We start from the raw sequence: 25,949 nt of genomic DNA, 5'->3' as shown, positions 1-25,949 counted from the left end.
CATTAACCACATAATTACCCTTCATTGAAGTAATTATTGCTTACATAATTACAACCAATTCTTTAATCATATTTTACTTTAGTCATAAAGAGGCAATTAATCCCTTCCATATCTCCTCTAATAAATATTCAAACTCTTTCCTCACAGTATATCAATTATGTGAAATTAACAATTATTGTACACATTTCATACAACGTTTTTTCGCTGTTCAGTACATCTGTCTTACGGTATAAATAGCTGAATGTATTAAAGACAAGTCCTTCAGCCTATGCAAATATGCATATCAACTAGAATATGCGACATCTGGTATATGTGGCTTTTCTGTACACTTCCTGAAAACTAGAACGTAAAATCCCTATGCAATAGCAACCAGGATCATTGCATGGGGCAAATGAATGAAGCCAGGTATAGGAGGTTTCCTTCATAACAGGAATAGTGCCTGATTAGCAGACTACTATAGACTACTATGTACTTGTGGCTTGGTCTGTAACTCACCTCCCCTTCCCAAATGGTCCTAAATAGTACTGTACAGTTTATAATTTCATTAAATCAATGTAAAAAAAAAAAAAAATCATACAAGGACACAGTTGTTTAGATTGCAAGAGTTGTGCAATACATTTTAAGTAGCATTTCCCATTGATAGATACCTGATTTACCTTGTGCCACCTTTTTATAATCCCTTGTTTTATGTCATTTTAAGGATTAGTTATTCACATTTGGCCTTATGCTACAGAGTGCAACTTTACTGATACCAAGTTAATACATTTTTGCTTAATTAGATGAGATTCCCAATTACCTAAGACAAATTGTAGATGGCTTCCAGTGCTGCTAACCTTTTATTTACCCCTCTCCCCTCTCCATCTATGGTGTCAGTGGCAGTTCTTTTAAACCCTTCCCACATTGGTGGTCAGTGGAGGTGCTGTTATCACCCTGCACCTGGTACTCAGTTGCATGCCTTCTAACCAGGGGCGGACTGACCATTCAGCCACTCGGGCACTGCCCGAGGGCCCCAGGCCACTAGGGGGCCCCACCAGGGTTGCCAGCCTCAGTAAAACCAGGGACAGTATGTAAAAATCCTCTCCAGTACCTTCTCAGCCAATAGAAACATGTCTGTGTATACTATGTGTACATGTATGTGTATACTGTGTGATTGTATACTGTGTGTGTGTTTGTATACTGTGTGGCCCCATAATCTCTGATTGCCTGGGGGCCCCATAATCTCCTACTGCCTGGGGGCCCCATGAGTTGTCAGTCCGCCCCTGCTTCTAACCCCACCTTTCCTGTGCTGGTGGTCAAAGCAGTGACATTTACTTACCTGTTTACATGTTCCTGAGCCACTTTCTTCTCTCCCCAGTGAGCCAGGACTTTCCTTGTACTGTTAGTGAGGATTCATTTGTCTGATAATACTGACTTTATTCTAGTGCCAGGTGCTGAAATGCAGAGAGTGTTTCAGTGCCTGGAACCCTACAACAGCTCTGCAAAGTTCCCATAGTGCCCAACAAGTGGCTCAGGCTAGGACACAACGGACTGCACACAGAGAGGCAAACGGCCATGCGTTGGTCACCAAAACATTACACCATGATTCCTAGTTGCTAGGCATAATGGTGTAGCGTTCCTGTAGATGCCACTGGAAATTCGCCAAGGCTCTTTCCCAGTGGATTGCCCTGCGGCCAGGCACGTGCTCACAGTCACTCTTTTTCTCAATAACCAGTTTAATGCCGCGTACACACGGTTGGACTTTCCGGCGGCAAATGTGCGATCAAAGCTTGTTGTCTTAAATTCCGACCATGTGTAGGCTCCATCGGACAGTTTCCATTGGAATTTCCGTCGCACAAAATTTGAGATCTGGTTCCCAAATTTTCCAACAACAAAATCCGTTCACGTAAATTCAGATCGTACAAAGTTCCACGAATGCTCGAAATCAAGCAGAAGAGCCGAACTGGCTATTGGACTTAATTTTTCTCGGCTCGTCATATGTGTTGTACGTCACGCGTTCTTCACATTCGGAAATTCCGACAACTTCGTGCGACCGTGTGAATGCAAGACACATTTGAGCCAACATCCATCGGAAAAAACCCCATGGATTTTGTTGTCGGAATGTCATGTCCGATCGTGTGTACGCGGCATTAGGGTGTTCCTTTTGTTGTTGTTTTTTTTTGTTTGTTTGTTTGTTTTAACTGGGGTAGGGTTGAGGATATTGAGTGGGATACTCAAAAAACAGAACTATGTACAGATTGAGGACAATAAACTCCCTACTGAAAGGCTTATAGCAAACTGTGGACTTGGCTTTCTAGTGGAAACAGTTAAATGCAAACTCTTTCTTTAGAGCAACAAGAACAAAGTCCCTTCACATATGATCAGATAGACTGAGCGCCATGGTCTTGTGCTAAGTCTCACTCTTTCCTGGATTTTTATTTTTATATAAACAGCTGTGTGATTAAAACAAATGGTGATATGCATTTTGGAAGGCAAAACCCCAGTAATTCAGCTTTCTGCATATGTGATTTCAGGTTTTAAATTGAGGGCTTTCACACTGGAGCGGTGCCGCCATGCGTTGGTCACCAAGTTCTTTAGAACTTCATCCCTTCCAAACTTCCCTCTGGTAACAGGAGTGGTTGTCCCTCCGGCAACTGCTTCTCCTTTACCTCCAGCAATGTACAGGCTTCCCTCAGGCTGAGCCTTTAACACATTGGTTCTGCTCCGGGCCTCAGGCTTAACCTTTGCTGCTCCTCCTTTGCGGAACCTTGAATTACTGGATAGGCCCCACATGAACCTAGCAGCCAGTAGGACTCCTGGATAGGCCTCAGGCTTCAGGCCTAGTTGCCTGGAGCTGTTTGACACCCATCCACCCAGGCCACAGCCCCAGGTGGGAATAACCTTTGACTCCTCCCGAACAAATAGCCTTCTTTTCCTGGCCTGCCCCATTTATTGGATTTAAAGTGGTTCTAATGGCTGAAGGTTTTTTTTACCTTCATGCATTCCATGCATGAAAGTAAAAAACTTTCAGGGTGCGGCTCCACCCGCAGCCACCCTAATACTTACCTGAGTCTGATCCTGATCCAGCGCTGTGCACAAGAGCTAAAGCTCTTCCAAGACTTTCTCTCCTGATTGGCTTAGACGCAGCAGTGGGAGCCATTGTCTAAGTCAGTGAGGAGAGAACAGGGGCGAGACTGAACCATACTGTGTTTCCCATAGACATACAGAGGCAGCTTGGGAGTGAGCATGCACAATTCCCCCCAGAGCAAGCTGCATTCGGCAAGGAGGAGGGGCCAGAAGTGTCGTGGGGTGCCCGAGAAGGGAAGGATCGGGGCTGATCTGTGCAAAACCATTACACAGAGCAGGTAAGTATGATGTATTTATAATTTTAAAGAAAAAGAAAAAGGCTTTAGAACAACTTAACTTCTTTCAATCATGGAGACTCAGCATCACATGCATGCATTTACTAGGCCAGTCTTCATACAGATTAAGACTGCATTTTGATATTTACATAAGCCCTTTCAAGCAGTAGCAGCCCATCCATAAGGGGGCAGGGGTGCCGCCTCTCTATTCCATGCGCCCAGCCCTTAATATACATGCAGGGCACTGGAAGCATGGATTCCAATCATGTTTTTGTTTTTTTGAAGCACATGATTAGAACCTGGGGCTGTAACTGGCTTTAAAAAAAAGGGCGGGCGGGGTGAAGAGCCAAGCTCTTCATTCCCCCTGACTCCTATGTTAAGGTTAGTCTTCGACACCACCTTCTCGTCCAAAACCCGGGGAGGGGGGCATTGGTTTGTTTGTGGCTATCCAGTCCGCCGTTTGTCTCCCATGTGGGGGGGGGGGGGGCAGTTCCTTGCTGTGATCGCCGACTTTCGTATACACCCCTCGAAATATTTAGCACCAGCCGTCACTGCTTTCACTGCTTTCAAGTGCCAGCCCACTGCATGAATCATGGCTGAGGGGTTTTGAGAGAATTACTGGGAAAGGGTGGGATGATTGTTTTGAGGAATGTTTTGATGTACAGAACCCTACTGATCCTTCCCACCATACATAAACTGCATGCATTGCAGAGATAAGCACACAGACACAGCGATGAGATCACTGGGTCTAGAAAAAGGTATGTAAAAAAATAGAAAGGTTTTATTCAAAAATGTAATTAGCATGGTATGAAAGTACAGCGAGTAAAGAAAGTATTGATCTTGCAGTAATTTGGGTTAAGGTATCCCCGCGCTGTCGTCAAGGGCCTAAACTATTTAAAAGGATAGGTTGCAGCAAACTACCGACAGGGGTATGAACCCTAACCCCCAGATAATAAAATGAAAATCAAACAGATGGTGTTGCGCTACCTGAACTAGATATAAATAAAGAGCCTAATACTGGAAGAAATAAAACGACTAGCCTATCTTAAATAAAAATTAAGGTGCCTTGTGCTATGTTGATAATATTAAGAAAAAAAAAAAAAAAAAACTGATTTGAACTTGCTCCACCAAGTTAGTCCAAAAAAACAGAGAGTATCCAGTGTATTATAAAACATAAATTCCAGAAATCATGTGTTTATATATCAACATAAGTAACTCTAAGTAAAAGGGGAAAATATTCCATAAAGTGCAAATGTCTTATATTAAAACGTGCAATTCATAGTGCATGTTTACAAAAAGTTGGTAAGATACAGTCTTTAGTGAAATTAAATGAAGTGCCAGTGATTATTAGTTCCGTAATCTTCTTAATACAAAAAAATTAAATATGTATATAAAACAGTCTATATGTGAGCTGAAATAGGTGCTCAGTGACTTATTCAGTGCTTCTCAAAAAAACAGGTGCCAGCAATCGTGTTGTAATTTCTGTGTCTCCAGTATACACGGCACACTAGGTAAAATGGCCCCTTACCTTACTGCTGTAAGGTAAACAGCAAATCAAGCAGCCAAAACAAGGGTCCAGGGATTCTATCCCAATTCCTAGCAGGTGGATATTGGCCCCCTCAGGTAGGTTTTTTTTCCCTCAGATAGTTTCCATATAGATCTTTGGCTTCAGTGTAACTCCCAGAGGTCTCATAGGAAAGATAGAGGTACACTCGGATGGTGAAGTACGTTCGTAAAATTTATTATAACGATATATAAAAAGAGGTACTCACAAACATACGATAAAATACAGCTTTAAAAACGGACGAGCATTCCGCTCGTGTATACGAACGTCACTTCCGGTATCCTCGTTCCGACGCGTATCGTCACTAGTCACGTGACTTCATCAATATCCACCTGCTAGGAATTGGGATAGAATCCCTGGACCCTTGTTTTGGCTGCTTGATTTGTTGTTTACCTTACAGCAGTAAGACCTCTGGGAGTTACACTGAAGCCAAAGATCTATATGGAAACTATCTGAGGGGAAAAAAACCTACCTGAGGGGGCCAATATCCACCTGCTAGGAATTGGGATAGAATCCCTGGACCCTTGTTTTGGCTGCTTGATTTGCTGTTTACCTTACAGCAGTAAGGTAAGGGGCCATTTTACCTAGTGTGCCGTGTATACTGGAGACACAGAAATTACAACACGATTGCTGGCACCTGTTTTTTTGAGAAGCACTGAATAAGTCACTGAGCACCTATTTCAGCTCACATATAGACTGTTTTATATACATATTTAATTTTTTTGTATTAAGAAGATTACGGAACTAATAATCACTGGCACTTCATTTAATTTCACTAAAGACTGTATCTTACCAACTTTTTGTAAACATGCACTATGAATTGCACGTTTTAATATAAGACATTTGCACTTTATGGAATATTTTCCCCTTTTACTTAGAGTTACTTATGTTGATATATAAACACATGATTTCTGGAATTTATGTTTTATAATACACTGGATACTCTCTGTTTTTTTGGACTAACTTGGTGGAGCAAGTTCAAATCAGTTTTTTTTTTTTTTTTCTTAATATTATCAACATAGCACAAGGCACCTTAATTTTTATTTAAGATAGGCTAGTCGTTTTATTGATCTTGCAGTGCCCTCGTCACTTCCTGCGTGCTGAGCAGACAGCAAAAACAATGTCATTTTTCTTGTGTAGTGTACACTACTAATCCCATCAACCCAGATCTTATAAAGATGGACAAAGGCAAGCGTGCCTGAAGTCCAACCGGTTAGCCACCTTGGTATTCTCTATAGATAGTGTGGAAAAGTGAGCATAGCCACCCATTGGGAGGAAGTATTTTATTTGCAGGATTATCGGGTGAAAATAAAGGTAAAAGAGAAATAATGCAAACACTTCATCTAAGTATCGTAAGCTGCAATATTTTAATCGCCTCACGCAGATATACTGTGGCAGAAGAGCACGTACAGGCAGATTAACGTACCTGTATGTGGCCCTTTAAGAGGCGGCTTGTGGGCGCGCCACCAGGAGCTCTGTGACCGTGATCGCGGGTCCCGCAGACCCGATGTCCGCAGGGATACCCGCAATCGTCTCACGGTGAGGAAGAACGGGGAAATGTAAAACAAGCATCTCCCTGTTCTGCCTAAAGACACTGATCAGCGCTCCCTGTAATCGGGAGAGCTGATCAATGACGTGTCACACACAGCCCCTCCCCCCCACAGTTAGAATCACTCCCTAGGGCACACTTAATCCCTACAGTGCCACCTAGTGGTTAACCCATTCACTGCCAGTGACATTTTTACAGTAATTAATGCAATTTTTTAGCACTGATCACTGTATTAATGCCAAGGGTCCCAAAAATATGTCAAAATTGTCCGATGTGTCCGCCATAATTTCACAGTCACCATAAAAAACGCTGATCGCCACCATTACTAGTAAAAAAAAAATTATCAATAAAAATGCCATAAAACTATCCCCTATTTTGTAGACGCTATAACTTTTGCGCAAACCAATCAATAAACACTTATTGCAATTTTTTTTTTTTTACCAAAAATATGTAGAAGAATACGTATCGGCCTAAACTGAGGGAAAATAATGTTTTTGTTGGGGATATTTATTATACCAAAAAGTAAAAAATAATGCGTTTTTTTTCAAAATTTACGCTTTTGTTTTGTTTATAGCGCAAAAAATAAAAACCACAGAGGTGATCAAATGCCACCAAAAGAAAGCTCTATTTGTGGGGAAAAAAATAGATCAATTTTGTTTGGGAGCCACGTCGCATGACCGCGCAACTGTCAGTTGAAAAGAAGCAGTGCCGAATCGCAAAAAGTGCTCTGGTCAGGAAGGGGGTAAATTCTTCCGGGGCTGAAGTGGTTAAACATGTGTTTTTGGGGTTTAGATAAGCTTTAAACATGAGCTGGTTTGTCGCAGATTAATTAAAATTTTATCTAAGACTATGTGCATACATCAAATGGTAAATCCAGTGTTAATGGAAAGCACACTGTCACTAGTAATTCAAAGTCTGCACATCCTTACAGCTAATGGGAAGAAACAAGAACACTTACAGTTTTAACCCAGTTTAAACAACGAATTTTAGAAATTAGTGTGGCATCAAAACAGTCTTAATGCTTCCAGTTTACTATTGTAATGAGTGGTGAAGGCAAGCAAACATCATTTTCTGTGCATATGTTTACTGTTTGTGTACTGGGCACATCACCAAGCTCAGAGCACAATGTCCTACTTGTATACACAGATTCATGGAGACATGAATATTAAATACCATAACACAACAGCATTACTATATTACCAATGCAAGTTCTTCACATTTCCTTTCAACAATGAACATTACACCTAACAAGTATGGACAAATGAATGCAAGAAAACAAACACTAGCATGGGCTGCCCCTAATTACTTGCAATTATTTGCTGTTGCAATGCGCTATAATTTATGTAAACATTATATTCTAAATTATCTAGTTCACAAGCTGACAAAAATTGCTAGTTTTGTACTAGTTTTCACACCATGCCACTAAGATAATTTTTTTTAAATATAAATACATTACTGTTTTGGTTATTTAAAATGTAACTGTCACCCACGCTCAGAGGAAGCAGCTATCTTGCACGTTAAACATGTATAAGCCCTTGTACACACGATCGGACATTCTAACAACCAAATCCGTTGGATTTTGTCCGACGGATTTTGTCCGAAACTGTTGCATACACACGGTCGGACAAAGTTGTCGGAAAATCCGACCGTTCAGAACGTGGTGACGTGGCGTTATTTCGTTACGATGGGACTACGTTCAGGCTAGTAGCCAATAGCTTTGGTCTAGGAATTTGATCTGAGCATACGTGGCACTTTGTCCGATCGGAATTCTCTACACACAATCGGACAAAGAATGATCGGATCATGTTGTCGGAAAGTTTTAAGCCCCCTCTAAAACTTTGTTGGTCGGATATTCTGAAGGAAACAGTCCGATGGAGCCCACATGTGGTCAGATTATCCGACAACACGGTCCGATCGGACATTTTCCGTCGGAATGTCCGACCGTGTGTACAAGGGCTAAGACATCATGCAATTTAATCCATAGGAGCTGGTGCCATAACTAAATTATGTGATGTGTCATGCGCTAAAAGATCTCCGGAAAAACCAAAATGCAGCAAAAAAAGCGGTTTGTCTGTTGCCACATGGTATGACACCTCTCAAAGTGGTAAGTAAGAATTGGGCACACTTGACCACCACAGGAAGGTTGAATTTAGCTGCATGGTCTGTCTCAGCCCACTGGTGAAACATAATGGTGGGCAGGCGGTCAGCAGAGCGAACTCAGGGTTTAACCACCAGGTGTAGATTAGCATTCCCCATCTCAGATCTCAGAGGTGGGAAAATATTAAAAGGGAAGTATGGTCATGTGCAATGGGGCTGCACATTCCTAGAGACAATATGTAAATAAGAAGTGCAGAGCCTTTACACTTATTCCTAGAGGCAAACCTACCCACTCCCTTGGCCACATCGGAAGCTGGCATCAGCGAGCGTGGGGGTGGAGTCTAACCCTTGCAGCCATCTTAGGCCAGATGTGTGTGTGTGTGGGTATTCTGATATATCCGATATATAGATATCCCTTTGGGATGTTCTTATACTCCACCGCACTTATATATGTGTCTGCTGTATCATGTACTTGTATGAGAAAGTATCCTGTTCTCTTTGTATTGCTTCAGACTTGTCCTTCAGACAGCCATTCAATGGGAAGCTAAGTGTGCTGCTGAGAACAGAGGGAATGTGATCATAATATGGGGAAAAAAAGGTATTCAGAATGTTATTTTTATTTTTTTATATCTATGCAAAAAAAAATTGCCATTCATTTCTATTTTAAATGGAATGGGTTGTTTTACAAGGTGTTCGTTTACAATCACTTTACGTTGTTGTCTTTTTACAGTGGTGCCCTCCTCACTATCGTCCTTTTGGCACAAATGGCTTCTGTTTCCCAGCCGTCATCATGATCCCCATCTCATTTGCCAAGTCACCTTTGGACTGAAAATACATCTCACGATGTTTATCAGATACATTTCTTGTAGTTTGGCTGACTGGTCACCAGGGGGTGCTCCATTGCCATCCATTTCCTATCCCATGTGGGGTGGTTTAAAGAGGTTCCTGTCTGAGATGCAGTGCTACTCCAATACTTATACTCTAATGTGAAAATGTGAGTACACAACTTCAATGTGTTGTTGATGACTTGCTATGACATCACATGAAGTTAGGATTACTGTTATTGCACACTAATATTTGTTTATCCTTTGGTGTATTGGATTACCTGATTAAGTTTTAAACTGTGAAATTAGTCTGGACCTGAGGATACCTTTTTGCATTTCATACAATTGCCCCAGTTCCCAATAGCAAATTTACTGTATACATTTATATGCTTTGAATCCTCATACTGGGGTGTATATTTACATAGGAAGTGCAGCTTTGTTACCAGAGACTAGCACTTTAGGATTTGATATATGGAATATTAATCACACCATTGATTTTTATGGATTCTTTTTATCATAAATTGTGTAAAATTAAACATTTGTATTTTAAGAAGTTGTGTGTCCAATTTCTGAGGCTGTGTGTGGCACCTAAAAGGTCCCTCTTTGTCCTTTTGTATTATGCATTTGCTTCTGTAGTTGGGATGCGGTGCTACTCTTTTCAGGCTGTAATTCTGGCCTGTTTTAGGTAATACACTTTAAGGCTCCATTCAGACTTGTGCGACTTGTCGTGCGACTTTAGACATCAAAGTTACATGACTAGTTACACACAACGTTTTATAATTAGTACCATTCATGTCTATGCGACTTAAAGTAGCCATAGACTTCAATGACAGCCCTCAACTGTCACAATGAAATTACATGCGACAGTTGTGCAACAGTTGTCCATTATCATTGGTCAAAGCCAAAGTCGCACCCAAGTTGCAATCTAAAGTCATGGGACTTTGGAGTCACACAAGTGTGAATGGAGCCTTAGGCTCCGTCCACACGTAGTGTAGTGGGGCACACATAGGGCAGCACAATGATTTCAATGGTCTGTCCAACACGCAACAAAGTAGCTTGTGGGACATTTTAGCATGTTGCTGTTCGCATGTTTTTTACTGTGCATTTTTCACACGGAAAAATGCATGTTTGCTCCCATATTTGGGATGTCATTAACAATTAATGGAACTGAAAGCACAACTAGTTAATTTTAGCTGTTTAAAGGTGGAAAATCCATGGGTTCAGCAGGGACTGACCATATTTGGATCCATGTATGGGCTATATGGACTTTATTAACCATTTGACAACTGGGTACTTAAAACCCCTTCCTAACCAGATCAATTTTCAGCTTTCAGAGCTCTCACATTTTGAATGACAATTACTCAGTCATGCAACACTGTACCCATATGAATTTTTTTTTTCACACAAATAGAGCTTTCTTTTGGTGGTATTTAATAACCGCTGGGTTTTTTATTTTTTGCACTAGTAATCAAAAAAGACGGAAAATTCGGTAAAAAATAAATAAAAAATCTTTGTTTCTGTTAAAATTTATTGGCGAGTATTGGCAGAGTATTGGCGAGTATTGGCGAGTATTGGCGGGTATTGGCGGGTATTGGCGGGTATTGCAGAGTATTGGCAGGGTATTGCACATTATTGCAGAGTATGGGCAGAGTATTGTACAGTATTGCACATTAATTCAGAGTATTGGCAGAGTATTGCACAGTATGGGCACAGAGCAGCGCTGAGTGCACTACAGATCCAGCCCACAGAGCTGCTAAAAATGATCTCTCCCCCTCTCCCCTCGCACTGTACAGATCGGTACAGAGAGGGGAGGGAGGAACTGGTGTCATGACATTACAAGTGATCGCTCTGTCATTTGATGGAGCAATTTACCGCAATCGGTGATGCGCCGGGTCTTCCAGAGCCGGCGGTCATGGATGTTTGCGGGAGCGTGCAAGAGCAACATTCTGGGAGGATGTTCCACAGACATCCACCCAGAATAAGCCGACCGCGCTGTAGCCGTCTTTCGGCTATGGCCCGGTCGTCAAGTGGTTAATTGTCTTGTGTACAACAAGCCTGTCTGTTTTTTCCTGAACGATTGGTGCGACCGGCTATAGCCAGCAACATTAATTATTGTATCCTCTTGCACAATAAGTCAGTGGGAGTCATTCCTCCATCCACATCGAATGTGTGGATGGGGGAATCGACACATTTTTGTTTAACTAAAAAAAATTTACAATATTATGCCTGCCTTAGATTTACCAAAACTATATAGTAGGCGGACACACCTATCTATCCAAACACTCTGTATCCAATCAGGCAGGCCTTGGAACTACACAATTGATGGCAAATCTAAAGAAGAATAGTGTATGGTGAGCTTTACAAACTTCTAGGGTCTCACTACTCCTGTTTTCAATACTACAGCTCTGCTCCACATAAACTCCACTCTGCGTAGTGAATAACATATGCAAGAAGAAGGTAAGGTACAACATGGTCAATCAAAAGAGGAAAATACTGGGTATGTATTCAGTGAGAATGGTGCTCACTGACATTTATTGCATGTAACTACAGCAGTGGGTGGGAACAATCTCCTGGAGGGAAAGGGCAGGTGCAGGGAGTTTTCTGTGCAAGAAACTGGAGGCCGAGGTAAAACCTGCCCTAGAACATAGAAAAAGCTTTTTGTTTTCTGCAAAAGAGGGACATTAATTGTATATTGGTAGCTGGAATTTAGAAGAAAATTCGAATCACATACACTGTGACATGAGAGTGAGGCTATGGAGCACAGAATCATATCACACTGGATTATACAAAACTCAGATCAAAGCCTAACTATAGCCAAAGCTTTTTACTTAATTTGGATAGGACAGTATAGGGGTAAGAGCCTGTTTAAGGTCTTTTTATTGCCATCTCTGAAACAGCATATTTAAAATTTTTCTAATTCCCTGAGTGCAGTTTTAATGTATGGTTACTATATATATTGATTAGGTTATCTGATATGATGGATGCATTGTATGCAACTTCATTAACTTTTAAATCCTGGAATGCTTAACTTTTAATGCTTAGAATAAAAAAAAACTTCAGACATGCTCATAAAAAAAAAAAAAAAAATATTCAGCAAAAAATTATAGCTCATGTACTTACCTGTGCACCCCACTATTGCACATTATTATGTGGCAGGCTCCAAGCCGGTTACAAAGTTCTGAAGACACAGACAGCAGTCCAACTCCTGAGGCACCACAAGCTGTGTAGGCACAGGCTGCTGTACGTTTGGAGTGAATAAAGGAATCTACCAGACGGTACAGTTCATCCAAAGCATTTAATGGCCTCATCAGCTACAAAGAAAATTGAAAGAAAAAAAGCATTTACTTTATGCACACACTACCATAAAACAATTCCTACTTATCTTATGCATCACACTTCTGGTTATGTCCCTCACATGCTCACTCTCGTATACTTTGGGATTAGTGAAGAAACAACCACCATGTTGTTTAAATCTACCATTTCCATGTCTTGTCAATGAGTACTAATTTCAAGTGATTATTTGAAGGTTGCCTAAAAGTTTTTTTTTTCCCAAATAGTTTTAATCATTGTGCATATTTTTTGAGCAAATTTCATATACAGATGACTTTGACTTATATGTCCGACACTGCAATAGGCGTCCTTCCTGAATGGCTGCTGTGTGAAATTCAAGTACATGATAAGTAACCTGGATGGTATATTTTGATTATATGCAGATATATGTAGAGAGATTAGTCAGCTAATTGCAATCACTGTGCTGTGCTTTATACCAATGGTGTCCAAACTGCGGCTCGGGGTCCAAATGTGGCCCTTTGCTTATCTTTATCTGGCTCTTGGGGTACTATTCTTCCCTCTGATAAAAAAGCACTAATTACCCCACTGACAAAACGAATAGGGCATAATTTCTGTCACTGACACCAACAATGGGGGCCATTATTCCTCCTATTGACACCTAGGATGGGACACATTTTTCCCACTGGCACAAATAACGGTGCACTATTCCTCACACTAACACCAATGATGGGGCATGATGGGGCACTATTCCTCCCACTAACGCCAACAATAAGGCACTATTCCTTCCACTGACACCAACGATGGGGCACTATTTCTCTCATTGACACCAACATTGGGGCCCTATTCCTCACACTGACACCCATACTGGGGCACTATTCCTTTTCGCTGACCAATGTTGGGGCACTATTCCTCCCACTGACACCAAAGATTGGGCACTTATCCTCTCACAAATACCAACAAAGGGACATTATTCCTACCCCTAATACCAAGCATTGTTTACTCCCACGGATGCCAACAAATTTTCTACTCCCACCTACATTCTGGCCCCTCTGAAGTTTGATGTACAGTAAACCGGCCCTTTGTTTAGAACGTTTAGAGACCCCCTGCTTTATACAATGACCACACAGGTCTGCCAACATGTACATATACAAAGGATAAAACTCTAAAAACTGTTTTTTTTTTAACAATAACATGTTAACCACTTCCCGACCAGCGCACGACGATGTACGTCGACAGAATGGCACGGGCAGGCATATTGGCGTACAGGTACGTCCAATATTCGATGCCGCCCTGCCATCGGGAGCGCGCCGCCGGCGGCGCGCTCCCGCGCTGGTCGGGACCCCCGTGAGTCCGGTCGCGGGACCCGCGGACTCGATCGCCGCGGGCATCCCCGCGATCGTCTCACGGAGCGGCCGAATGGAGGAAATGCTGTGTAAACAACATTTTTCCATTCTGCCTAGCAACTAGTGACGCTGATCTCTGCTCCATGTGATTGGAGCAGAGATCAGTGTACACTAAATGAAAGCCCAACCCCCCCACAGTTAGTAACACACCCCTAGGAACACTTAACCCCTACACTGCCACCCACTGGTTAACCCCTTCACTGCCAGTGTCATTTACACAGGAATCACTGCATTTATATAGCAGTGATTACTGTATAAATGACAATGGTCCCAAAAATGTGTCAAAAATGTCCGATGGGTCCCTGACAATGTCGCAGTCACAATAAAAATCGCTGATCACCGCCATTACTAGTAAAAAAAAAAATAATAAAAAATTATTAATAAAAATGCTATAAAACTATCCCTATTTTGTAAACGCTATAACTTTTGCGCAAACCAATCAATAATCGCTTATTGCGATTTTTTTAACCAAAAATATGTAGAAGAATACGTATCGGCCTAAATTGAGGGAAAAAAATGTTTTTTTATATATTTTTGGGGGATATTTATTATAACAAAAAGTAAAAAATAATGCGTTTTTTTCAAAATTGTCGCTCTATTTTTGTTTATAGCGCAAAAAATAAAAACCGCAGGGGTGATCAAATACCACCAAAAGAAAGTTCTATTTGTGGGAAAAAAAGGACGTCAATTTTGTTTGGGAGCCACGTCGCACGACCGCGCAATTGTCAGTTAAAGCGACGCAGTGCCGAATCGCAAAAAGTGGTCTGGTCTTTGACCAGCAAATTGGTCCGGTCTGAAAGTGGTTAATAGGATTGTTACCAATAAGCTGATAACAGGCAAACAAATAAACGCATTAAAAAGGTCAAATTTAAAGGTCTAAATAAAAAGTAGTCTGTCATTTTTGTTGGCAAAGCTCTTTCAGTGGGGATCTTATATTGATTTTATGCTCAATTCAGTTGAGAATACAGGGTCCAGAGATTAAACATGCATTAAAATGGCTTAAGACCCATGTGATGCCTTGCTGCAAATAAATACCCTTGTGCCACAGTGCTAACTCAGTATTTATAGCTGTTTGAATTTTTATTCTCAACTTTATTCTTATGCCGCACACACACGACCGGACTTTCCAACGGACTTGGTCCGGCATACAATCCAACGGACAGAGGTCTGCCGGACTTTCAAACAAACGGACTTGGCCTCACACGATCACTCCAAAAGTCAGACGGATTCGAACGTGATGACGTAGAATAAGGAAGTTCATAGCCAGTAGCCAATAGCTGCCCTAGCGTCTGTTTCAATCCGTCAGACTAGCACACAAACGTGTTGTCCGCTAAAAGCCGAGTCCAGCGGACAAATTTGAAGCCAGTCTTATTTCTAGGTCTGCCGGACTTTTGGGAAGAAGAAGTCTGCTGGAGCCCACACACGATCAAATTGTCTGACGGACTCTGGTCCGCCGGATCAAGTCCGCCAAAAAGTCAGATCGTGTGTAAGCGGCATTAGATTAAGCCATCAGCAGCAGTATCCTTGCCAAAATTACTGGCTTCGGCTATCTCTCTTCTAGTCCTAATGCACCCGCTTGCACTCCACCTTAGCAGTCTACACTTTTCAGAATTCCCCTGGATTCTTTCTAGAAAATGCCCAAAACCCCTCTTGGTTAGTGGTGTGCCTATACAGAAACAAAGGCTGCACAAGAAATTGGTCTGCACATAGATCATACTGAATTATGCAGGGTTTCATCCTAAGGCTTGATGTACACGGGACGTATTTACAACCTCCCCCAGATGATTTCATTTGACAGATTGTAACCCACGTTAAAAAAAGTCCATCTTGCCGCGTTTACATGGCACGCTTGTGTTTAGAAGCTTTTGAAAAAGAAAAAATATTCTTTATTTTTTTTCAAAATAGGCAAAAATGAACAACGGCTGTAAACAAAACACCGCTAAATGCAAGTTACCGTGTTTAGAAGTGTTTGGCGCTTGAAATGCCTCTAAACGAATTTTTTTGCTTTCCAAAAAAGGCCTCTAAACTCAACTTCTTAGAAACTACTATAAATGACCCTGTGTACATGTACTGATAAGATAACAGAGGAGAGTTCAGGAGCAGTTGAAAAAAATACCTAACTGCTCCTAAACGTCGTTTAGCAACAGCAATGTAATAGTATGGATCATTTACCTTGTCAATGAAAGCTGCTTTAGATGTGGTATTTGGAGGAAGGTTTGTCTTATCCAAGTAAAAAGCCCTGAGAAAGACACCAATACATGAATAGTTAATATTGGAAGCCAGTTCAAAGTTAAATATATAAATATAATGTATATAATTTAAACTGAAAATGACATAAATTATAAAATATAAATCAACCATTTATAAAATTTCAGTGGACTTAACATTTAAGAATTTGCATTCCAGTGTCGTTCACATTTTTGCAAATAACCAGTTTCCAGATACAAAAAATGTTCATTAAATGATATGACACCCTTTTACTGCCTAAATCCATTGAGGGGCTAAACTCATAGTCTATTCTCTTTATACCTCATAGGAGTGTGGCTGATGGCAATGCTGCCACATGGGCATTTTCTAGGTATGCTATAGTCATGTACTTGTAGCTGTCCTGCTTTTTAAATCTGTGTGACTGCTAGTAATCTTATTTTTATTATTATTATTATTATTTTTGAAATCTATATTCTGAACAATAATGCCACACTGACATCTTTAACCCAATACTCATCTCCTCATTCTTACACTGAGACAGGATTCCACACTGATTTCCATACTCACATATAAATTCTCAGTGACATTTATACCCTCACACACAATTCCACACAGACATCAACACACTATGCACAACTCCTCAGTGACATCCATTCCCTTGCCCAAAATTCAACACCAACATCCATATCCTGACAAAACACTTCTCACTGACACCCATATCTTGACATAAAGCTCAACACTAACATCACTTTCATTAATGTAGACTCCATCCTGACATGAACACCCTGACACAAGATTCAACACTAACCTCCATACCCAAATACACAATTTGTATCTGATATCCATATCCAGACACAAAATTCCACACTAACCTCTATATCTATACCCTTACACATGACTTAGTACAGACCATCATCATATCCTGACTCATTATTGACTCCCAGATCCTGACGAAATATCCACACTGAAATCCATAACCTAACTTATAACCTTAAGCTGCAAGCCATATCCTAACCTATAACCCCAAGCTTATATCCATACCCTAACCTATAACCCCAAGCTTAAATCCATACCCTAACCTACAACCCCATGCTGAAATCAATACCCTGATACATGACTCCACACTGACCCCCCATTGACTGTTACAAAACTCCACATGTAACTCCCCACCCTCTTTCGCCACTACACCTTGATAAAAGTCTCCAGACTGACTTCTATACCCTGATATAAGACTCCACACTGACCTCTCTATCCTAATACAAGACTCCACACTGACCTCTAGTGATGGCCGAACGGTTCGCCCGGCGGTCGTTTCGCGGCGAATTTCCGACATTCGCGGTCCGCACGTTCGAACGCCTTTTTCCGTCGTTCGCCGCGGCGGACTTACGTGTTTAATGTATACAAGAACTTTAACCTTTGGTGACACGTTTATCATGTGATACAGGACAGCCAATTGAGACATGACAGCACATGGACACTTGTACATTCCCCCTAACCTATAAATACACCCGATCCGGTGGCCATTTTACATTCTTTCTTCTGTTACGATAGGGACAGGTTCCTGTGTGGACTGGAGTAGGGAGAGATAAACCACTAGCTATTTGGTACACAAAAGTTCTTTTCAGGACTGGTATAGGTGTTAGGTGTTGATAGGTTTGCTGTGCTGCTGATTCTTGCAGCAGCCTGAGTGTCTTTTGTTAGTTTAGAGAAAGGGAAAGGACGGTGTATGCTACAGGGACAGCCAGATTAGTCTTTCATCATCATCATCATCATCATCATCATTAGCTGTTACTATCAAGGTCCACAAAAGAGCTGTTCCAGTAACCACTAATCGTTCTCTTTTTTTGCCAATTTGTATAGGGACAGGAAGGAAGCAGTGTTGTCAGGCAGTGAGGGTAATTTTAAAGACTTGCTGTTATTATTAGTTCCACAAAGGTTCTTTTCAGGACTGGTATCAGTGGTACAGTAATAGGCTTGTACATGTATAATATTCTTTCTTCCAAATATAGAAAGGATATTATACTTGACTGCTGCCCTTCTGCTGCAGTCTGCTAAACATTCACAACTCACTTGTTCCACAAAAGTTCTTATAAGGACTGGTAACTTGGTATAGGGTGCTACGGTACATAGGCTTGAGTGCGGTACAGTCTGCTGTTCTGTAAGGACCGCTATCGGTCCACAATAGATAGGGTTGACGTGCACCACTGCTGACCGCTGCCCTATACTGCAGCAGTCCTTCAGCGGTATAGGGACTGACGTACAGTCTGCTAATCACTAACACACAACCTGCTTGTTCCACAAAAGTTCTTATAAGGACTGGTAACTTGGTATAGGGTGCTACGGTACATAGGCTTGAGTGCGGTACAGTCTGCTGTTCTGTAAGGACCGCTATCGGTCCACAATAGATAGGGTTGACGTGCACCACTGCTGACCGCTGCCCTATACTGCAGCAGTCCTTCAGCGGTATAGGGACTGACGTACAGTCTGCTAAACACTAATACACAACCTGCTTGGTCCACAAAAGTTCTTATAAGGACTGGTAACTTGGTATAGGGTGCTACGGTACATAGGCTTGAGTGCGGTACAGTCTGCTGTTCTGTAAGGACCGCTATCGGTCCACAATAGATAGGGTTGACGTGCACCACTGCTGACCGCTGCCCTATACTGCAGCAGTCCTTCAGCGGTATAGGGACTGACGTACAGTCTGCTAAACACTAATACACAACCTGCTTGGTCCACAAAAGTTCTTAAAAGGACTGGTAACTTGGTATAGGGTGCTACGGTACATAGGCTTGAGTGCGGTACAGTCTGCTGTTCTGTAAGGACCGCTATCGGTCCACAATAGATAGGGTTGACGTGCACCACTGCTGACCGCTCACCTATACTGCAGCAGTCCTTCAGCGGTATAGGGACTGACGTACAGTCTGCTAATCACTAACACACAACCTGCTTGTTCCACAAAAGTTCTTATAAGGACTGGTAACTTGGTATAGGGTGCTACGGTACATAGGCTTGAGTGCGGTACAGTCTGCTGTTCTGTAAGGACCGCTATCGGTCCACAATAGATAGGGTTGACGTGCACCACTGCTGACCGCTGCCCTATACTGCAGCAGTCCTTCAGCGGTATAGGGACTGACGTACAGTCTGCTAATCACTAACACACAACCTGCTTGTTCCACAAAAGTTCTTATAAGGACTGGTAACTTGGTATAGGGTGCTACGGTACATAGGCTTGAGTGCGGTACAGTCTGCTGTTCTGTAAGGACCGCTATCGGTCCACAATAGATAGGGTTGACGTGCACCACTGCTGACCGCTGCCCTATACTGCAGCAGTCCTTCAGCGGTATAGGGACTGACGTACAGTCTGCTAATCACTAACACACAACCTGCTTGTTCCACAAAAGTTCTTATAAGGACTGGTAACTTGGTATAGGGTGCTACGGTACATAGGCTTGAGTGCGGTACAGTCTGCTGTTCTGTAAGGACCGCTATCGGTCCACAATAGATAGGGTTGACGTGCACCACTGCTGACCGCTGCCCTATACTGCAGCAGTCCTTCAGCGGTATAGGGACTGACGTACAGTCTGCTAAACACTAATACACAACCTGCTTGGTCCACAAAAGTTCTTATAAGGACTGGTAACTTGGTATAGGGTGCTACGGTACATAGGCTTGAGTGCGGTACAGTCTGCTGTTCTGTAAGGACCGCTATCGGTCCACAATAGATAGGGTTGACGTGCACCACTGCTGACCGCTCACCTATACTGCAGCAGTCCTTCAGCGGTATAGGGACTGACGTACAGTCTGCTAATCACTAACACACAACCTGCTTGTTCCACAAAAGTTCTTATAAGGACTGGTAACTTGGTATAGGGTGCTACGGTACATAGGCTTGAGTGCGGTACAGTCTGCTGTTCTGTAAGGACCGCTATCGGTCCACAATAGATAGGGTTGACGTGCACCACTGCTGACCGCTGCCCTATACTGCAGCAGTCCTTCAGCGGTATAGGGACTGACGTACAGTCTGCTAAACACTAATACACAACCTGCTTGGTCCACAAAAGTTCTTATAAGGACTGGTAACTTGGTATAGGGTGCTACGGTACATAGGCTTGAGTGCGGTACAGTCTGCTGTTCTGTAAGGACCGCTATCGGTCCACAATAGATAGGGTTGACGTGCACCACTGCTGACCGCTCACCTATACTGCAGCAGTCCTTCAGCGGTATAGGGACTGACGTACAGTCTGCTAATCACTAACACACAACCTGCTTGTTCCACAAAAGTTCTTATAAGGACTGGTAACTTGGTATAGGGTGCTACGGTACATAGGCTTGAGTGCGGTACAGTCTGCTGTTCTGTAAGGACCGCTATCGGTCCACAATAGATAGGGTTGACGTGCACCACTGCTGACCGCTGCCCTATACTGCAGCAGTCCTTCAGCGGTATAGGGACTGACGTACAGTCTGCTAAACACTAATACACAACCTGCTTGTTCCACAAAAGTTCTTATAAGGACTGGTAACTTGGTATAGGGTGCTACGGTACATAGGCTTGAGTGCGGTACAGTCTGCTGTTCTGTAAGGACCGCTATCGGTCCACAATAGATAGGGTTGACGTGCACCACTGCTGACCGCTCACCTATACTGCAGCAGTCCTTCAGCGGTATAGGGACTGACGTACAGTCTGCTAATCACTAACACACAACCTGCTTGTTCCACAAAAGTTCTTATAAGGACTGGTAACTTGGTATAGGGTGCTACGGTACATAGGCTTGAGTGCGGTACAGTCTGCTGTTCTGTAAGGACCGCTATCGGTCCACAATAGATAGGGTTGACGTGCACCACTGCTGACCGCTGCCCTATACTGCAGCAGTCCTTCAGCGGTATAGGGACTGACGTACAGTCTGCTAAACACTAATACACAACCTGCTTGGTCCACAAAAGTTCTTATAAGGACTGGTAACTTGGTATAGGGTGCTACGGTACATAGGCTTGAGTGCGGTACAGTCTGCTGTTCTGTAAGGACCGCTATAGGTCCACAATAGATAGGGTTGACGTGCACCACTGCTGACCGCTCACCTATACTGCAGCAGTCCTTCAGCGGTATAGGGACTGACGTACAGTCTGCTAATCACTAACACACAACCTGCTTGTTCCACAAAAGTTCTTATAAGGACTGGTAACTTGGTATAGGGTGCTACGGTACATAGGCTTGAGTGCGGTACAGTCTGCTGTTCTGTAAGGACCGCTATCGGTCCACAATAGATAGGGTTGACGTGCACCACTGCTGACCGCTGCCCTATACTGCAGCAGTCCTTCAGCGGTATAGGGACTGACGTACAGTCTGCTAAACACTAATACACAACCTGCTTGGTCCACAAAAGTTCTTATAAGGACTGGTAACTTGGTATAGGGTGCTACGGTACATAGGCTTGAGTGCGGTACAGTCTGCTGTTCTGTAAGGACCGCTATAGGTCCACAATAGATAGGGTTGACGTGCACCACTGCTGACCGCTCACCTATACTGCAGCAGTCCTTCAGCGGTATAGGGACTAAGAGTTTTGTCACAGGGTCATTTAAAAAATGACATGCAGAGGAAGAGGCAGGCCCTTCCGCAGGGGTGGTAGGGGTAGGGCAGGAGCAACAGGCTTGAGCCAAAGTGGGAAGTTGCAGAAGGTGCGTTCAATTACTTTAAAGGATGCACCAGACTTGGTTGAGTGGCTCGCTCAGCCTTACTCTTCTGCACCCTCCTCATCCTCTCGATCTGCACCCTCTTCTTCACTCTCTGCTATGTGCACCCCCAAAGACACTACCACCAACAACACGACCACCACCACCACCACCACATACCTTCCGCTTGAGTCACTGGAATTATTTTCCGATCCATATCAAGAGGACATTTCTGATGCGCAGCCACTCTTGGTATTGGATCAGGAAGAGGAGGTAGCAACAAGCGCTACTCAGCAGTCTGACGCCAGTACCCAGATCAGCCCAAGGAGGAGGTTGGTCCCCGGTGTTGCTGCCTACTCCGAGATCTCTACTTATAGCGGTGGGGAAGGTGACGTTGATGATGACGTGTCTAGTGATGTCACGTGGGTGCCCACAAGAGAGGAAGAGGAGGGGAGTTCAGAGGGAGATATGGACCAGCAGATAGGGAGGAGAAGCAGCAATGACTTACATTGCACAGCAGGGACAAAGCAGACTGCAAATGTATCAGGAGCGAGTCATCGACCATGTACGGTCACATCTGGCGCTCCCAGGACACCGGCACATGGCTCTGCAGTGTGGGCTTTTTTTAACGTGTCCGCTGCTGACAATAGCGTTGCCATCTGCAATCTTTGCAGTCAACGCGTTAGTCGCGGTAAGCCCAATACTCACCTAGGGACGACCGCCTTAAGAAGGCACATGAGCAGCCATCACCGAGCCCAGTGGGAGCAACGGAACACACAAAGCCACACTGCAGGCTCTCACCGTCCAGCCTCGTCTTCTACTTCTCCTTCTCCTCTCTCCTCACAATTGTCCTCCACTCCACCTTCCATCACGCCAAGCTCACATTTTTCTGCAAAAAGGCAGGCTTCCGTGGGCCTAATGTTTGAGCGTAAAAAAATGATGATGCCGGATAACCCTCTTGCCCAACGGTTGGCGGCTGGCTTGTCAGAACTCATAGCCCGCCAACTACTGCCATATAAACTGGTGGACTCGGAGGCCTTTCGCAAATTTGTGGCCATTGGAACACCACAATGGAAGGTCCCAGGAAGGAAGTATTTCTCAGAGAAGGGCATCCCAGAGCTATATGGCCATGTTCAGCGGCAAGTGAATGTATCTCTGGCACACAGTGTCGGTGCCAAGATACATCTGACCACAGACACGTGGTCTAGCAAACACGGGCAGGGAAGGTATATCAGTTTTACTGCCCACTGGGTGAACCTTCTGACGGCCGTCAAGCATGTAACCCGTGGCACCCGTGTAGATTTGGTTTTACCGCCACGGATTGCATGCAGGCCTGACTCTTCTTCTCCTCCTCCTACTCCATCCTCCTCCCTCTCCTCCTCAGCTGCCTCCTCCTTTTCCGCTGCTAGCGTCTCTTCCACTGCACCGCCCAAGCTCCCCAGAACCTATTCCACATGCCAGGTGAGACGTTGCCATGCCGTGCTGCGTCTGTTGTGCCTGGAAGCAAAGAGCCACACTGGCCCGGCACTCCTTTCAGCTTTGCGTTCACAGGCAGATGAGTGGCTAACACCGCTCAATTTGACAGTTGGTAAAGTGGTGTGTGACAACGGTGCCAATCTGCTTAGCGCATTGAAACAGGGCAAAATCACGCACGTGCCGTGCATGGCACACGTCTTAAACTTGGTCGTGCAGCGATTCCTTGTCAAATACCCTGGGGTCCAGGACATCTTGCGGCAGGCAAGGAAAATCTCGGCCCATTTCAGAAGATCTTACACGGCCATGGCTCGCCTTGCTGACATTCAGCGGCGACACCATCTGCCGGTCAGACGTCTTATTTGCGATTGCCCGACGCGATGGAACTCAACCTTCTATATGCTTGATAGGCTGCTCCAGCAGAAACGTGCAGTTAACGTCTACCTGTATGAACTCTGCGAAAGAAACGGTTCTGGGGAGCTGGGTTTTTTTTCACCGCGCCAGTGGCTGCTCATGCGCGACACATGCAGACTTCTGCGGCCATTTGAGGAGATCACCAAACTGGTCAGTCGCAGCCATGGCGCCATCAGTGACATGGTACCTTATGCCTTCTTTCTGGAGCGTGCATTGCGTCGTGTCATTGATCAGGCTGTGGAGGAGCAGGAGCGGGAAGATGAGGAAGTCGCAATGCTGGATGAATTCCCAGGGGGGGCTACTCTATCTGAGACAAGTCAACAACAGGAGTCTGATGAGGAGTCAGAGGAGGATGGTGCCGGGGCGGATGAGCAGGAGCAAGAAGAGCATGCTTTAAACCTTTCTGGGATCCCTGTTGTGCGAGGATGGGGAGAGGAGAATGAAGAGGACGACATTATCCTGGATGATGAGCAGGAGCCAGGCCACCACACCGCTTCCACTTTAGTGCAAATGGGGGCCTTCATGCTCCAGTGTTTTAATAGGGACCCCCGTATAAAAAGCATGAGGGTCAAGGACCAGTACTGGGTGGCAACGTACTTAGACCCCCGGTACAAACACAAAATGGCGGAAATGTTACCGCCGTCGCAGAGGGCTGTCAGAATGCAGCACTTCCAGGCCTTGCTTCGAGAAATGCTGCATTCTGCTTTTGCGTGCGCTGGCAGAGGAGCAATTCCCACTCCCAGAGAAGGATTTGCGGGTACCAATCCAACAGCGCCTGCAAGAAGAGGCCGGTTTGAAGATGTGTTGGTGACTTCGGATATGAGGTCATTCTTTCAGCCGACCCATCGACAGGTGTCATCCGGATCCAGCATCAGGGAACGCCTAGACCGTCAGGTGTCCGACTACATTGGGTTAACGGCCGATGTGGACGCTCTGAGGAGTGATGAACCCCTAGACTACTGGGTGGGCAGGCTTGACCTCTGGCCAGAGCTTGCCCAATTTGCAATCGAACTGTTGGCTTGCCCCTCATCCAGTGTCCTGTCCGAAAGGACGTTCAGCGCAGCAGGGGGGATTGTGACCGATAAGCGTACTCGCCTAGCTCACCACAGTGTTAACTACCTCACATTTCTAAAAATGAATGAGGCATGGATCTCGGAGGAATTCAACACATGTGACCAGTAGACCATGTATATGTCTATAAACTATTTTTTTAATCAAGCACACAGACCTTCTTAATTCATTTGGCTCACTTCCTTGACCCAAAAAAGCACACCGTACTATATGCCCCTACCCTCCTCTTTGAAGAGGTTGAGCGGTGTCATATTTCTACTGGGGCTGCTTATGATATCCCTGTGCTGTGCTGACTTCCTCCTGGGGGTTCTTATTATGAAGGGATCACACTATCCCTGTGCTGTGCTGACTTCCTCCTGGGGGTTCTTATTATGAGGGGATCACACCATCCCTGTGCTGTGCTGACTTCCTCCTGGGGCTGCTTACGGTGCTGCTGTCAGTGCTGTATGTCACGGTGCTGCTGTCAGCGCTGTATGTCACGGTGCTGCTGTCAGCGCTGTATGTCACGGTGCTGCTGTCAGCGCTGTATGTCACGGTGCTGCTGTCAGCGCTGTATGTCACGGTGCTGCTGTCAGCGCTGTATGTCACGGTGCTGCTGTCAGCGCTGTATGTCACGGTGCTGCTGTCAGCGCTGTATGTCACGGTGCTGCTGTCAGCGCTGTATGTCACGGTGCTGCTGTCAGCGCTGTATGTCACGGTGCTGCTGTCAGCGCTGTATGTCACGGTGCTGCTGTCAGCGCTGTATGTCACGGTGCTGCTGTCAGTGCTCTGTATTACGGTGCTGCTGTCAGATGCCTCTATCACGGTGCATGTGTCATTCCGGTATGTCACGCTGCTGGTGATCATCTCCTGCACCCTCTTCTTTGCCTACCCTGGTCCCTGACCTTCCCTCTCCTCCATTGCCTTCATTAGCTCCATAGTCCTGAATTGTTAGAACAATTTCCCAAATAAAATAAAAATGCTTGTAGTTATCGATCCCAAATTCACCTCATACATGTATTATGTCATTGTCCAGATGGTGGGACTACGTTTTACCCCCTAATAATT

The 25,949-nt window shown here is 44.2% G+C and overlaps 1 protein-coding gene across 1 annotated transcript in view; it reads right to left on the bottom strand.

Moving 5' to 3' along the window:
- PREX2 (phosphatidylinositol-3,4,5-trisphosphate dependent Rac exchange factor 2) overlaps window positions 1-25,949 on the bottom strand; it is a 436,082-nt gene that overhangs the window by 75,691 nt on the left and 334,442 nt on the right. Inside the window, exons 36-37 of the mRNA XM_077492842.1 lie at window positions 16,239-16,305; window positions 12,493-12,683 (exon numbers count right to left, since the gene is read on the bottom strand). Of these exons, the coding sequence (XP_077348968.1) occupies window positions 12,493-12,683; window positions 16,239-16,305 (258 nt within the window). The remainder of the gene's footprint in view (window positions 1-12,492; window positions 12,684-16,238; window positions 16,306-25,949) is intronic.

The sequence above is a fragment of the Lithobates pipiens genome, unplaced genomic scaffold (assembly GCF_037356315.1).
Source record: "Lithobates pipiens isolate NorthernLeopardFrog02 unplaced genomic scaffold, aLitPip1_a1.2 Scaffold_19, whole genome shotgun sequence".
Taxonomy (NCBI): domain Eukaryota; kingdom Metazoa; phylum Chordata; class Amphibia; order Anura; family Ranidae; genus Lithobates; species Lithobates pipiens.
This window is presented reverse-complemented; position numbering and strand designations above follow the sequence as displayed.